Here is a 14,747-nt window from a genome sequence, read left to right on the forward strand (position 1 = left end):
AAAAAAAAAAAAAAAAGGAAAAAATGAAGGAAGGCAAGTTTCCCATCCCACAGGAGTGGTGGTCTCCAGCCGCCTCCTTTGGGAGTCCCTGGCCAACAGGATACCCGTGGTGGTGGTGGGTGGGCGGTCGTGGTGGATGGGGGCTCAGGTGGGGCAAGGCTCACACCCCTGCAGCCTGGCCGGGGACCAGGGGCGTGTTGGCTTCTGAGTTGCCAATGGAGCTTTTGACCTCCTGCTGCTACACACTTCACATGGTGACATGTTATCTTGACCTTCTCTGCCACCCTACAGAGAAGGAGGCCGCCTGGTCAGTGCCGGTTCACACCAAGTGCCCGTCTCCCCCTGGAACAGGCAGGAGGAAGAATTGTATGTTTCTGTAGCGGAGGGACAGGAGGAAGCAGAACCTAACCAGACCCAACCCGGTCGCTCTCCTCGGGGTCCATTCGTTTCATCTTCATTAGAAGGAGCTTTAACACTTTTAATTTTTTAATTCTGTTAATTCTGTTTGGGAATTTTCATAATTCGGGGACATGTATTTCCTAGAACAGAGAAACCCTGGGACTGTGGGTGGCGGTTAAATGATCCCAGTGAGTGACTGGAACGGCAGTTTGGCACAGATAAGACGGTGGACCAGATCCGTGGAAACAGACGCCCGTGTGCTGTCACAGCGGGGGGCGGAAAGACAGCCTGTCGGAATCTTCTCCCGGGCACGTGGTCCTGTACCTGAACCCCAGAGTTTCCACACGGCATTTGCATTCTGTGCAACATTCAGGCTAAATAAGGAAGCAGGCAGTTAAGGTAGGAAAATCATTCTGTCTTAATGGCTGGCGTCCTGAGTGGCCGCCCCGCTCCCCAGTGCCAGCTGCGCCCAGATGAGGGTCCTGTTTGATGAAAACCGTGACTTGTCACACCATCCCTCTGTTGTCCCGTCCTCGCCTTCCAAAAATAGCAGGCCCTGTGGCAGTGGCTTGTTGCGATGAAAAAGATAAAAATAAGTGAAGGCTGAAATAGGTCCCGGACTTGAGAACTTACTTTTTAATGAAACTTGAGAAGCTGTTATTTTCCACTGCTTTACAAAGCATCTTTGAAAAATGCAGAATCGTAAAGAAGGATGCTAGAGACACTGCGACCCAGCCTTTTGAGAATGTGGTGGTTCCTCGGCTGTGGGCTGGCAGAATCGCCCTTGTTCTTGCCCCGTTTCTCAGCCAAGCGCCAGGCGCCTGGCAGCGTCAGGCAGTTTAGGGTGGACCAAGGAGGCCATGGTGGAGGCTACACATAGGAGGTTATGGAAAATCCAGAGACTTGCTTGTGAAGGAGGAAACATTTATGGTAGACTTTCTAAGAGTTTACTTCTTCTCAAAAAATTAAAAAACCCACATGAGAGGCAGCCTCTTGAGTTTCCTTGGTGCACACACCGAAGCCGGCTCTTTGCATCAGACACAATATACGTATAGTGGAACAAAGGCGTTTTCTTCTTCGCTTCCTATTTTCTGATCTCTAATTTGTGGCTTTAACCATATTTTTATGTACTTAGCTCATATCTACTGTAATACCTTAAACAAGAGCCATATAAGTCTAAATGTGTATGTCAGATGGAAAAATTGAAAGCTGTGTATTCAGCAATTCATTGAAACCATAAAAGAGTTGGCAAATACATCTATCATGCCCCTTGTAATGAACGTCACAGCCTTGAAAATCCATATGTTCATTAAGGTTTTCAACCACCATCAAATGGCATTCTTACTCCAAGAATTATTAGATATTGTCAGAGCTGAGTACAGCAGACGTCATTGGGAGACATCTTAGAAGTTAGTTATTTAAGAATAGGATTTGGCCTGAGATATTTCTGTTTCTATCTGTGTCCTACCCAAATTATTACCCTCTTAGGTTACAAGACTAACTTTAGCTAAAGGTGTATTTTCTGGGAAGGTTAGCAAATACTTTTTATAATTATCTCTTAGTTATAGGAATGGAGGAGAATGTCTTTCCTGTTTTGTTTTGCTCTTTTTAAAAAGTTATTTTTGATGACTTGTCCTCTATGAAGAATATGCACTTTTCTGTCCCTCAGAGGAAAGTGGAATAAGCTGGGGACAATTGCGTTCCTGCTGCAGGTTTAATTACGCCGTGTCCAGTGGGACGGTGGGCCTTAGAAGGGAGCCTGCTGGATGGAAAGTGAGGCGGACGGGGACACTGCCACAGGAAGAGGCGATGGGAACATGCCCCCGGAGGCCGTGGGTGGCATCATGACAACATTTTTTGTTTCCTGTATTGCTTTAGTGTAAAGGAAAATGACAGCTCTAAAGAAGGAGCAGTCCTGCAGGACGTTCTGATGTCTGAGAATTCTGAGGCCTGTGTCCTTGCCAAACTGTCCGGTTTGCTAAGCAGTCACAGATAAATACTGTTAGACTTTAATATTCGTAGCACAATTGGTTTCTTGATTGGAACTGACATAACCACTGAAAAAGAGGGAATATGCTTTTAAATGTGTTTTATGCAATTAAGTTAGTTGGTACCTATATGAACAAATACGCTTTTTAAAACGACGTAAAAATCTTTTATGCAAGTTATGGCCTTCATCTGTGCTACTTAAACTTTTTAAATGCAAGGATTAAACAGTGTATTTGGGTTAGCGTGGCCGAACCACATCGCTTATTCTTTTTTTTTTTTTTTTGAGGCAGAGTCTCGCTCTGTCGCCCAGACTGGAGTGCAGTGGCCGGATCTCAGCTCACTGCAAGCTCTGTCTCCCGGGTTTACGCCATTCTCCTGCCTCAGCCTCCCGAGTAGCTGGGACGACAGGCGCCCGCCACCTCGCCCGGCTAGTTTTTGTATTTTTAGTAGAGACGGGGTTTCACCGTGTTAGCCAGGATGGTCTCGATCTCCTGACCTCGTGATCCGCCTGTCTCGGCCTCCCAAAGTGCTGGGATTACAGGCTTGAGCCACCGCGCCCGGCCCACATTGCTTATTCTTTAAACCCAAATCCAGTTCCTAAAAACAATTCTAGTGCTGCCTCTCCCGGCTCTTCATTGCCTGCAGCCTGAGGGCGTCGTTGTCTGTGCAGCACCCTGGTGCTCAGTGGGTCTCCGGCTGGCATGGTCACCACTGCTCCCAGATGGGCTCTGCCAGGGACAGGGACAGAGCAGACTGCATGGGCCCGGCGTGCGGGTGACCAGATAGAGGCAGCTCATTTGTGTCCAAACAGCTTTTCCCATCACTTTCCTGGTCGACACTCACGGCAGCCACTGCGTCCAATGACAGGCACAGTCAATTCTTTGAGTCAGAAAGGGAAGGACAACACTAATGTTCGCATGAACCCCAGAAACGTGGAGGGGCACACGCGCACAGTAGGACGTTTGGAAGCTGAGCGTGGCAGTGTAAAGGGCCATGGAGCCCCCGGGCCCAGCCTGTGTTGCACTGCCTGCTTCTGTTCTGATGGGCGGTAACTGAGGGTTCACCAGGAAGTGCCTGGCACCCCCGTCTCACTCGTGAAAGAGGCAGATCCAAGCACCCAAGAGGGTGTCCTTGACAAACATTTTGCCACATCATTCAGCCATATAGAACAGACCTGGAAAAATCTCAGATTCCCCAAGGAGCCACTGCTCACTGCCCGGGGTGTGGCGCACAGCAAGGCTGCTCCTGCCTCTGCTGCTCACCGTGGTGTGAGGATGGGCTGACCTGACCACCCAGTCCTGTCTTCAAAACAAGACTAAGGGTAGCAGCCAGCTCCAAGGAGCTGTGCCAGGTGTTCTGGGGGGTGTTAGGACCCCTGGCACCCAGTGTCCCTCAGCAGATGGCCGGTGATTCTGTAACAAGGCGGCTGGTGCCCACAGTGCAGGCAGGAGGCACCTTATCCCCGACTTGGGCTCCGATCCAGGAGGAAGTTGTTTCTCCGTGTGAGATACCGAAGAGTCCACCCATCCACAGAGCAGAACGGGGTCTCAGTCAAACCTCTTCCCACAGATTAGCCCCCAGGATGTGCCCTGAGCCCTGCAGGACTGGGCAGAAGGCAAGGATGGGCCCTTCCAGGCCCCCGTTGGCTAAACCTTGTTCTACCAGAGTGTTCAGGTGCAAAGACCTCGCCTCAGGCCTCAGAGCCTCCAGCGGCTGGTGGTTGATCACAGATCTCCCAGCAGTGGTTTGAACAAGGCAGCAGGAAAGTGGGGGAATTTTAGTCTGAGAAGAGTCAGAAAATCCTTAGGAATTGCTGACTTCCAAGTTGTTTCATTACCATCTAAAAACCCCTTACAAGGCTTGGGCTCTCCTGGAAGACAGGAGATCAGGCTTTTTTTTTTTCCTTTTCCTGAGATGGTCTTGCTCTGTCACCCAGGCTGGAGTGCAGTGGTACAATCTCAGCTCACTGCAGCCTCGACCTCCTAGGCTCAAGCCATCCTCCCACCTCAGCCTCCCAAGTAGCTGGGACCACAGGTGCACACCACCATGTCTGGCTCATTTTTACATTTGCTTGTAGAGATGGTGTCTCACTACATTGCCCAGGCTGGTCTTGAACTTTTGGCCCTAAAGTGATCCTCCTGCCTTGGCCTCCCAAAGTGCTGGGATTACAGGTGTGAGCCACCACGCCCAGTCTTAGGTCAGCTTTTAAGACAAAAAACAGCAAGATTTTTTTTTACGTTGTTTCTGCCATGTTTTAGGAATTGCTTTTCCTCCCAGGGCTTGTATGTTTGAAGTTTTACTCTCAGAACATGTAAGGTACGTGCTGCATTTCAGGATCCTGGGTCTCTGTCTGTGAAGGACTTTCCATCTGTGAGTCTTTCCTCTTGCAGCTTAAAGTGGGATTATTTTCACTTTATTCAGAGGCCCTGTTAGTCACAGCCAAACACAGACGCGTACGCTATCGCAAAGGAGCCGGAAGTAGGACAGTTGGTGATAAAGTCCTGGACAGATGAGATAAATGGTGTTGGCAGAGCTCTGTTGTCCAGACAGCAAGAAACCGGCTGCCCCCAGGAAGCAAGGATGGAGGGCACACACCAGGAAAGGGGGGCGTTTTGACAGTCGGCAGGGCTGCCCCTTGGAAGTCAGATTTCAAATGGAATCAAAACTGGTAGAGTGAGGGTCTGCAGTGAGGAACTTGCGGGAACCCATCAGGCGAGAGCCTTCTTGATGCTCCTCCAGACCCCTCATGAGGGGGACTCCCGCACCGCGCTGCCGGGAGGTCCGGACAAAATGTCGGAGCTGGAGAGTAGCATGGTGTTGCTGCCTCTGCGTATGCCTCCGAAGCAACTCGGTGCATCTCAGTGCTGATTTCAGAGCAGGGGAGATGCTGACGTGTCCCGGTGGCTCTCTCAGCGTAGCGGAAGGCAAGTGGCAGCGCAACGTCCTGTTCCACTGGCCACCTGCCTCCCCCAACCCCACATAAAAAATGCTTAAGGCACATTTAAGCTAGTACCGGAGAAATGACTGAAAAATAAGTATAGCCAAGTAGCAGAAGACTGTTTGTGTGTGTGGGACGGCGTCCACTGGTGTCTGTGTCTGTGTGTGTGTAAGGGGGGGCGTCTGCTGATGTGTGTGTCTGTGGGGGGTGTACGGCCACTGATGTGTGTGTGTTGTGTGTGTGGAGGGGGACATCTCTGATTTGTGTGTGGGGGGTGTCTGCTGATTTGTGTGGGGGGTACATCCACTGATGTCTATGTCTGTGTGTTTTGTGTGTGGGACGTCTGCTGATGTGCTTGCTTTGTGTGGGGGGGTGCGTCTACAGATGTCTGTGGGGGGGGCATCTGCCGATGTGTGTTTTGTGGGCGGGGGGGGCGTCTGCTGGTGTGTGTGTGTGTTTTGTTTGTGTTAAAAGGCGCACACCACAGGAAAGGAAAGTGGTAGTAAACACCCCCCGCCCCCAACCTTCCCTCACCTCAGATACACCAAGTTTCGGGCTCTGAGCACCCTGCAGGTGAAACAGGGAGGACCAGAGAGGGAAGGGACAGGGGAGCAGATATGGAGGAGAGAGATGGGCATCTGGGGCCAGGAGCTGGCCGGGCAGGGTGGGGACCCTCCGGTCCCGGGGTCTGAGTTGCCCCCCAGGCACCAGCCGGTAGGCCCATTCCAGCTTTCCACAACTTTCCTAGTAAGTACTGAAAGAACAAACGCACATCTAACACTGTGGCTTTGTCCAGTGGGGCCCCAGGCCACCATCTGAGAGGATCTGGGGGCAGGCAGCTGTGCAGGGCCCAGCAGAGCCAGCCGGGCTCAGACCCCAGTGAGGGTCAGCCCCGCCCTGTCAGCTCTGGGGTCCCAGGCGGCCATTCCCACTCTCTGAGCCTTCCGTGGTCCCATGAACAGAATGGGTGACTGCAGTGCCTGCCTTTGCCCCTCCTGGGACTGTTGCAACGAGCAGACAGGCGAGTACCCGGAGGGCCAGGCAGGGCTGCGTAACTGCTGGGGAAAAGGGTAGTTTGTTCATTCCTTAAAATGTAAGATCCTTAATTGCTTTCAGAAACCAAGCATTCAGAAATGCAGAAAAATGTTGCTTCCAAGCCAGGCAGAGAGGGGGCAAAATATATCAAACAGCGTTCAGGCCCTCACAGCTCCGTTCTGGCCCCCATTGTTCTCAGCGTAGAGAAACGAAACTCCTGCGTGAAACTTAAGAGGTGAACTTTGGGTAGCTCACTACAGGGTGAAGTTTAAATGTCAACTTTCTTTCAAAATGATGATCAAAAAGAAACTGGTTAGGTGAAGGTCGAATACTTGACTGAGAAAGGTGTCTCGCCTACGGCTTGTTTACGCACAGCCAGTGACAGCCTGTGTGGCCCCAGCAGGGGCACGGAGAAGATCCACAGGTGGGGCAGTGAGAGCCACGCCTGCCCATGGACTTGGTAGTTTTTATATTTAAAAATATACTGATTTCCTCCTTCACTCCATTCCAGATGTGTGTAGAGAGGTGGGTGCGAGTGTGGGTGTGTGCATGTGGCCTCCAGGGAGGCACTTGGCCCGCAGCAAGGATTCAAAACGCCACACTCGAGTTTTAGGAAAAAACAATAGTTTCCACCTGAGGAGCATTTTAGAGAAAAATCTAATATAAGGGGAAAAAACCCTCCTTATTAAATGAAACTGTGGTATAACAGCTCACCACATCCTGTTGCGGGGACATCTGACGTTAAGCAAAGTGAGTTTCCTCTTTCAGGTTCTCCCACACGCCGTGAGGGTCACATGTTACCTGCAATTCAAAATGCGCCGTGAAGGGAAAAAACCCTGTGTGTCTGTGGAAAAGCTGAATAAGAAGATGGAAATTATCAGCAGAGAGCTGGTATGGGAAACCGTAGGTGTCATCGGCAACCATACCCAAGGAAGCCGCCCCCGGAATCGCAAGGGCAGAGCTGGGCAGCTGTGGCTGACCTCATGGGTCAGAAGTGCTCGTGGCGGGAAGGAGTGGGGGGGCCGTACTGTCTGTCAGCCCAGCGCCAGCGAGCCACGTGGCCTCAGACCAACCCCCGGGATGGGCCCGTTGTCCACCTGTGAAAGGGGAAGCTGTGGCTTTCCTCAGGGTTGCAGCACAGGCTGTGTCTGCGGGGTGAGTGCGGCTCCACGCAGGGCTCTTCCCCGCGGTGTGGACGGTTGGGCAGCGCGGCCTCCTCTGCGGTTCGGTTGCTGTGCCGTCCTCTGCTGAGTGGCATCGGGGTTGTCTCTCCCGCTCTCTGTCAGCTGCTGCTGTGGGGCATCAGGAAGGCACTGGAGGGTGCCTGGGCTGTGTCCGGTCCCAGCCGTGCATCCCTGCGGTGTCTGAGACCTTGTGGAACACACTTGACCCGGCGCTGGGACGGGGTCGGCTGACACGCACTGCCAGCCCACAGGAGTGGGGTGCAAGCTGCTGGCTCCTTAGGCCCCAACAGCTCTCATGAGGCCGGCCCTCCTCCCCTCCCCTCTCGAGGGCTCAGCAGCCGCAGACGGAGGCAGAGAGAGCAAAGGAGGCTGTGGTGGTCCCCGCGAGAACCTGGGTGGCTGGGGACACACCGAGGAACTTTCCCGCTCCCCACCAGGCTCTCCCACCAAGGCTCAGGTGCCCGTGGGCAGCAAGGGGAAGCCCCACTGCCGTGCCGCTTCCCCTTTCACCCCTCAGCAGACGTGCCCCTCCTGTGCCCGTGGAGAGCAAGACAGCTCTCAGCTGCCATGCAGGCGGCCTGTCCCACAGACACGATGGAGACCTGAGATGCCGTGTCCACATTGTCACCGTCACTATCACCCATCATGTCCCCTCACTGTTGCCCTCAGGCCTCCCCCACGTCCCACCATCACTACCCCTCAGGCCTCCCCCACGTCCCATCATGACTACCCCTCAGACTTCCCTTCTGTCCCCTTCATCATTGCCTCTCAGGCCTCCCTCCTGTCCCTGTCACTGTTACTCTTCATGACCCACCCATGGCTTCATTTCCTCCTTCACTTCATTCCAGAGGTGTGTAGAGAGGTGGGACGACACCGCCGTCCAAAGTTCCTTGTCGTGTCCCCGTCTTTCCCCTGTTTGCATCATTTAGGCCTCTTTCGACCCCACAGTCACTGTTCTGACTGGAGTCCTTTCTTCTGGAGCTCCGCTGGCCGGGGCTGGATGAGGACCTGAGCCCGGCCCTCTTCATGCATTGAGCAGCCTCCCTTCCCCCACAGGTGGGGCCTGTTCTGAGCTGCCGGAATCCCCACCGTGTCTCCCTCCTGAGCAGGTAGCTCCTCCTGCCTCTTTGCAGATGTCTTTTGTTGCAAGGCTGAACCAGTGCAATGGGAAGAGAGTTAACTGGTCTCAAATTCTGGGGCATCCCCGTCTCGTGCCACAGGTGCCAAGCACAGCAGGGCATGGGGCTTCTGGGAGACGCTGCACTCAGCAGCACGGTGGGCGCGAGGACGCTGAGGAACCAGCAGCCCAGGGCGTTTGGGTGAGGCCGTTTGACCCCGTACAGAGCAGAGCCCTCTTCCTCTCCGTGTTGTGCCGAGGCCCTGTGGCGCCGCCCGAGTGTCACGGAAAGTGCCTGTGGTGTAGGAGCTGCCACGCGCACTCTGGACAAGTCGGGTCCTGCCTGCCCGTCCAGGAGCACCTGGGCCCTCCTGGGGAATCCTCGTTAGTGTTTGTGAAGAGTCACACGGAGGGTGGGAGCCCGGACTCCTGATGCCTTCCACACTGGGGGCGGAGCCCTCTGCAGAGAGCCTGGCTCTGTGTCCTGTAGCTGAGTGCCGGGTCCCGTCTTGGGCAGGGGCCAGGTTTAGCGGGGCCTCTGAGCAGGGCCGGCGGGGAGCCCACATGAGCCTTTGTCTTCACAGAGGCTGAGTTCCCACACAGGACGGAGTGGGGACCCTCTCTGGGCACCGTGTCAGGAGGTGCTGCGGGTGGGGCACCTTCACTTGTCTGGTCTCTGGCCGCACAGAGCCTTGGGCGATCCGGCCTCGGGTGTATGTTTGCAGCCAGGATTCCTCCTGGAGCTCAGTGCCAGTGCGTCCCTGTTATCAGTTTCCATGACACAGTTCCTGGTTCTCCATCTGTGTTTTGTTATTGTTATTCTTAAAAATAGTCAGGGGGGTTGTTGAAAGGGAATTTAGGGAAGTGAGTGGGGTGATGAAATGCACACCCACTAATTGCTCCAGGAAAAGCCGCCCTGAGACAGGCCGGGGCCTTTGCAGAAACACATGGGGCTTATCTGGGCTCTGGGTGCTCCAGCCCAGGGCAGAGGGAAGCCCGGGCAGTTCCGTGACGTCAGCGCACGCCCTGCCAGAACCTGGGAGGGAGATGGGACGTGGTGACAGTGCTGGGGGCACATTCCCTATCTCAGCGCCCATCAGGGCAGTCACGGCAGGAGGTGGGTGGAGTGGGGATACCGGCAGCTCACAAAGGCCCTAACAGTGCCACTTGTTTCCTCTGCATCTGCCAGAAGTCACAGGTGACGGGGAACATCACCGGTGTGGGGGGACTCGGGGACACCGCCATCCAAAGGGAAATAAAAATCAGGAAGAGCCTGAGAGGGAGGCTCAGGCAACACTGGTGCTGACTCCACGGAAGTGTTGGTGTGGACCCGCGGGTCGCTGGGTCTGTGGAGAGACATCCATGGCATCTTCGCAGCATCGCGGCCAGCACCTGGCACCTGCACTTTGGCCGTCAGAGACGTGCTGGCACCGTGCTACGGACGAGGGTGGGTTTCTGCCAGCAGAAGCCTGGCGACCCCAGCTCTCTGCCCAGCAGCCAGGCACTGGTTCACGACACTCATGGACCAGGGTGAGACCGAGGAGGAAATGCAGGTTCCTGGGGGAGACGCCTTGTCACAGGCGTGAGCGTCACTGACGAGAAGCAGGGCTGGGGGGCATTTCTTTGATGTTTATAGATACTTGCTGGAGAGGCGTGTTTCCCTAATACTTTCTCAATTTTTCTTTTCTTGCAGTAAATGAAATAATACGAAATGACCTCTCCAGCACGAGCACCCACTCCTAGTTGCCACATTGGAGCACTCAGTTCAGCGGGGGTATGCTGACTTCAGCAGACAGAGACTTTTGAACAAATAAACTGAACACACACCTGGTACTACTTCAGAACCTCCAGTTGGCTGAATGCTAGGAGCTGAACATTCATACGTGCAACGAAGTGGCTCTCCGCCAAGAAGGAAAGCCCGGAGGAAGGGAGACCACTGTGTCTCCTGGAGGAGAAGTCATCTCACGACAACAGAAGGGAGGTGGCTGGGCTGAGCACAGGAGACCCACCGCGCAGGGGCCTTTCATGGGAACGGCCCACACGCAGTCTGACCCCAAGCCCAGCCCTTCTGGCAGCCCTGGGGTTCAATACTGGAAGTGCCTTATTTAACTCAACAGGGCATCGTAGAACTGAGCATTGGATTTGCTACTGTAGGAGTATTTGTAGGAGCAGAAACTGTAAACACACTTCATTATGAGGTTTTACCCTTTGTATGAACGAAGAGAACACTGGCAGGCTGTGAGAGGACCCTGATACGCGTCTCCTACGTTTGGAACGTTTTCTGGGCTGTCACGTACAATCTTGCTGCCTCACCCAGTGCATTTTAGAATCTTCCAGTCTGTCATCTCAGCTCTTCTGTAACACGCTTCCCTCGTCTGTGCAGTGGAAACCGTAGGCCTGTTCATAGTCGCATGCTAGCATCTTTGTGTTTAATCTGGCTTCGAACATGGCACAAGTAAGTTGAATAGCACATCAATAGGTTACTGAACAAAAGCAGGAAAACCTGTTACAGGACAGACTGCATTTGCATGTGTGTACATATCTAGGCATCTATTTATGGATAAATAATAAATAACAGAGCCGACGCGTCCTCGCCCGGGAGGCTTCCCTGTCAGCAATAACCGGCATCCGTTTTGGAACCTGCGTCTGGGGCTCCAGGCGCTGCTCTTGCTGGCGTCCATCGCCGCGTCGGACGGCCATGCATTTTTCTCGTCTCGTGCAGTTCGAGGAGGACCCCAGAAAGCCAGGAGCTGTGATTCACAGTAGCTGTAGGTTACCAGACGGCAGCATAAAAAGGGATTGTAAATAACATGCAACATGAGTGTAACATATTTGTTTAGTTATAAGATGGTTGTTTCACAGAAGCCTTACCACTCTCTGCTTCATCTAAGAAAACCAATACCAAAAACGACGCTTTAATGAACGCTCAGCCCCGCGTAGTGCTTTCAGATGAGTTACGGTTAACAGATTGGTTCATGTAGGCTTTGCTGTGGCACTTTGTACAATTAACTGCTTATTATGTATGATTACTCGCAGTGATCTATTGTTCCATATAACCCAAAAGCATGGTTTATTCATTAAAACACGGTTGACCTGAACTCGTGCCTTAGGAATTAATGCCCCCTCATGGAACCTGCTTGAACTGCACCTGCGGGTGGAGGCTCCGGCTGTGAACGTCACTGATGGAGAAAGGGCTCCTGCAGAAGGAACGGCCTGTAACGTGCACTCGGCACGATCGCGTCTCTTGTGTCTCCCTCACAGAAAGAAACAACCTGAAGGCCATCCCGTCAGTCTGCACGCAACCGTGAAGACGTGTGGCCGCGTCCTGCCTGCAGCTGGGTACCCTGCACCCGGCATCCTATGAGTCACATGCAGCCTTTCTCAGGGGACTGTCATCGAAAAGGAAACGTTTGATGTCTGTGTCAGCTGTAGTTAGGAAATAGATCCAATAAAGCCGTATTTTTTTTTGCTGGACAGGCATCTGCGAGTGGTTCATGACATGCGTGGAAGATTCCGCTTTGTTCTTGGAGTGTGTTTGTGGTTGCGTGTAACTGGATTGTCTGTGAGACAAGCCTCATGTTGGGAAGGCTGTGTAGACGCGGCCATTCGCCGTTGGAAGGGCATCTTGCCAGTAGAGCTCGTCCCTTTCTTCTATGTTTAGGTAAATACCTGCTGTAGAAATTTGCGAGACGCCGGATAGTTCCCAGGCCCTGTAACTGAAGCAGCTCAGAAATGTTCATCCGGGCGAGGTGGAGAAGGAACTCTTGCTAGTGCCAAATGTTTTTGCTCAGAGGAATATCCTGGGTGAGGCTTTGGCCACACACACAGTCACATGCCATTTGACAATCCTCTGGTGAGGAAGCATGTGTGTGGAAAGCCACAGGTTCTCGCCGTCTCTCCCTGCTTCTTGAAGCTGCTCTTCCCCTTTTCCCCATCCAAGCTCCCTACTTCATGTTTGGGTGGGAAAATATTACCTGGCCATGAGTTAAAATATGAAACTTGGAATTTTACAGTAATTATTGTTCTCATGTTTCAGAAACATTTTTCATTTAGGATTTTACAAAATGCAAGAATTCCAATTTCTTTTGCTCAGAGGTGTACAGGTTGAGTTAAAGGACTAGAGAAGTCATCACCACCTAAACAGTTAGTAAGCATCTATCCCCCAGTCTTCTGTGCTTGACAATATTTGAAGTGAGCCTGAGAACACTGTCAAAGATCCCACGTGTGGTGGTGTGAGGAGCGCACAGAGGCCAGCGTTCCGGGGGAGCGGGAGGAGATCCCACAGGCGTCGGGAGCCCTCAGCTCTCAGGGAGTAGGGGTGGTGTGAGGAGCGCACAGAGGCCAGCGTTCCGCGGGAGATCTCAGCTCTCAGCAAGTGGGGGAGAGTTGGTTAAGCCCTTGCTTTCCTCCAACTGGCCCCAGTCAGGGCCTAACAGAGCCTCAGACTATTCGACCCAGAGGCGGCCAGCACGTGCCCATCGCTTCCCTCTGCTGACAGCGGGCGGAGCTGTCCACGCAGAATGCACTGGAAGCTCTTTCTTGGTTTCAAAGTGACTTTTTGAAACCTCCTTGGTTGTTCTCAACCCCAGTAATAGAATATTCCAAAACCATGAATGTATAAAGTGATAGTTTCTGCAAAAGAGGTTGAGCTTCTGCGAATAACCCTCTTAGTGTTTGTGCCTTTTAGGGTGATTTTGAGTAATTAGAAAAATGCACCCACAGGCTGATTGCCAGCCAGAGATTCTGCCTGTCGGGGGAAAAGCTATCGGGCAGTTGCGTGCACCACCCTCATGTGTACACCAGAACCAAGACTGTGTTTTCCTGGAAGGCTGAGAGAAGTCAGCTTCGCGAGGCAGCAAAACCACCTTCCTGGTCTTCGCTGGCCTCTCTAGCACGTGGTCCTCAGTGACCGAAATCCTGGGGGAACCTGGGAGACGGGGTGTTTTCTGAGACTCAGCCAGAGGCAGAGCAGTCGCAGCCGCCCACAAGACCGCATGTGCTTTGCTCCTGAGCGGAGACTGGGTAGCACGAAAGTAATGGAATTATCAAGTTTCCCCTCAGAGCCAAGTGGAGCCCAGGAAAGACCCAAGTGCTTGACCTTCCGGCCCTGGCAAGGGCGTCTCGTTACACGAACAACCTGGGCCCCTTCCCCCAGCATTCCCCTCCCCAGCCGGGACGCACCCTGGCCCCGCTTCTAGAGAAGGACCCAAAAAATCAGCTGTTTCCGCCAGTTCCGCCACACTCCCCACACAGCATCCCCACCAGTGACATCACCGGAGGTTGTCTCATCTCAACGTGAATATTTTTAAAAATACATTCTGTGTTGAGATTAACAAGCTACACCTGGGTGAATGAGTGGCGCGAGCTCAGGGCACACTGACGCCGAGATAACCTCATTAAGAGAAGTCCGGGACCAGCTTTGTGGGTTTTTTAACCCTGTAAATTCACATAAGATCAAAGCAACCACTTTAAAACATACAATTCCGTGGTGGTTTGTACATTCACAAGGTTGTGTAGCCACCACCTCTGTGTCCACAATCTTTTTGTCACCCCCGGATAAAACCCTGTGGCCTTCAGCAGCTGCTCCCCGTCTCCTCCCTGCCCCCTGCAGTCCCTGGAACCTCGGGTTAATGCGTCTCTAGATTTGCCCGTTCAGGCATTTCACGTCAGTGGAATCATAAACGTGAGACCCTCTGTGGCTGGTGTCTTCCCCGTAGTGTGTTTCTCAAGGTCATCCGTGTGGTCATGTGGGTCAGTATTTCATCCCTTTTTGTGGCCAAGTCATGTTCCCCGGGTGATGGGGACCCCACATCGTGCTGCTCCTTTGTCGGCTGGTGGACACGGTGGCTCCCACCTCCTGGCTGCCATCAGCTGTGCTGCTATGAACACTGGTGTTCATGTTTTTGTTCAGGTCCCTGTTTTCAATTATTTGGGGCATATTCCCTGGGAGTAGAACTCCTGGGTATTACGGTAATTGCATGTTTAACTTTTTGAGGAACTGTTTTCTCCTCTTCAGTTTTTAAATTATCCATCCCTAAGACAGATCCTGGCTCACTAACCTAATTTGGAATCACATATGTGAAGC

The 14,747-nt window shown here is 52.9% G+C and overlaps 1 protein-coding gene across 1 annotated transcript in view; it reads left to right on the forward strand.

The window, feature by feature from the left end:
* The window catches only part of NFATC1 (nuclear factor of activated T-cells, cytoplasmic, calcineurin-dependent 1), a 119,923-nt gene extending 107,787 nt beyond the window's left edge, over nt 1-12,136 (forward strand). The window contains exon 9 of the mRNA XM_011934393.1: nt 10,356-12,136. Within this exon, the coding sequence (XP_011789783.1) occupies nt 10,356-10,405 (50 nt within the window). The 3' untranslated portion in view covers nt 10,406-12,136. The remainder of the gene's footprint in view (nt 1-10,355) is intronic.
* Nucleotides 12,137-14,747: the final 2,611 nt, after the last annotated feature.

This window comes from Colobus angolensis, unplaced genomic scaffold (assembly GCF_000951035.1).
Source record: "Colobus angolensis palliatus isolate OR3802 unplaced genomic scaffold, Cang.pa_1.0 Scaffold135, whole genome shotgun sequence".
Classification (NCBI taxonomy): domain Eukaryota; kingdom Metazoa; phylum Chordata; class Mammalia; order Primates; family Cercopithecidae; genus Colobus; species Colobus angolensis.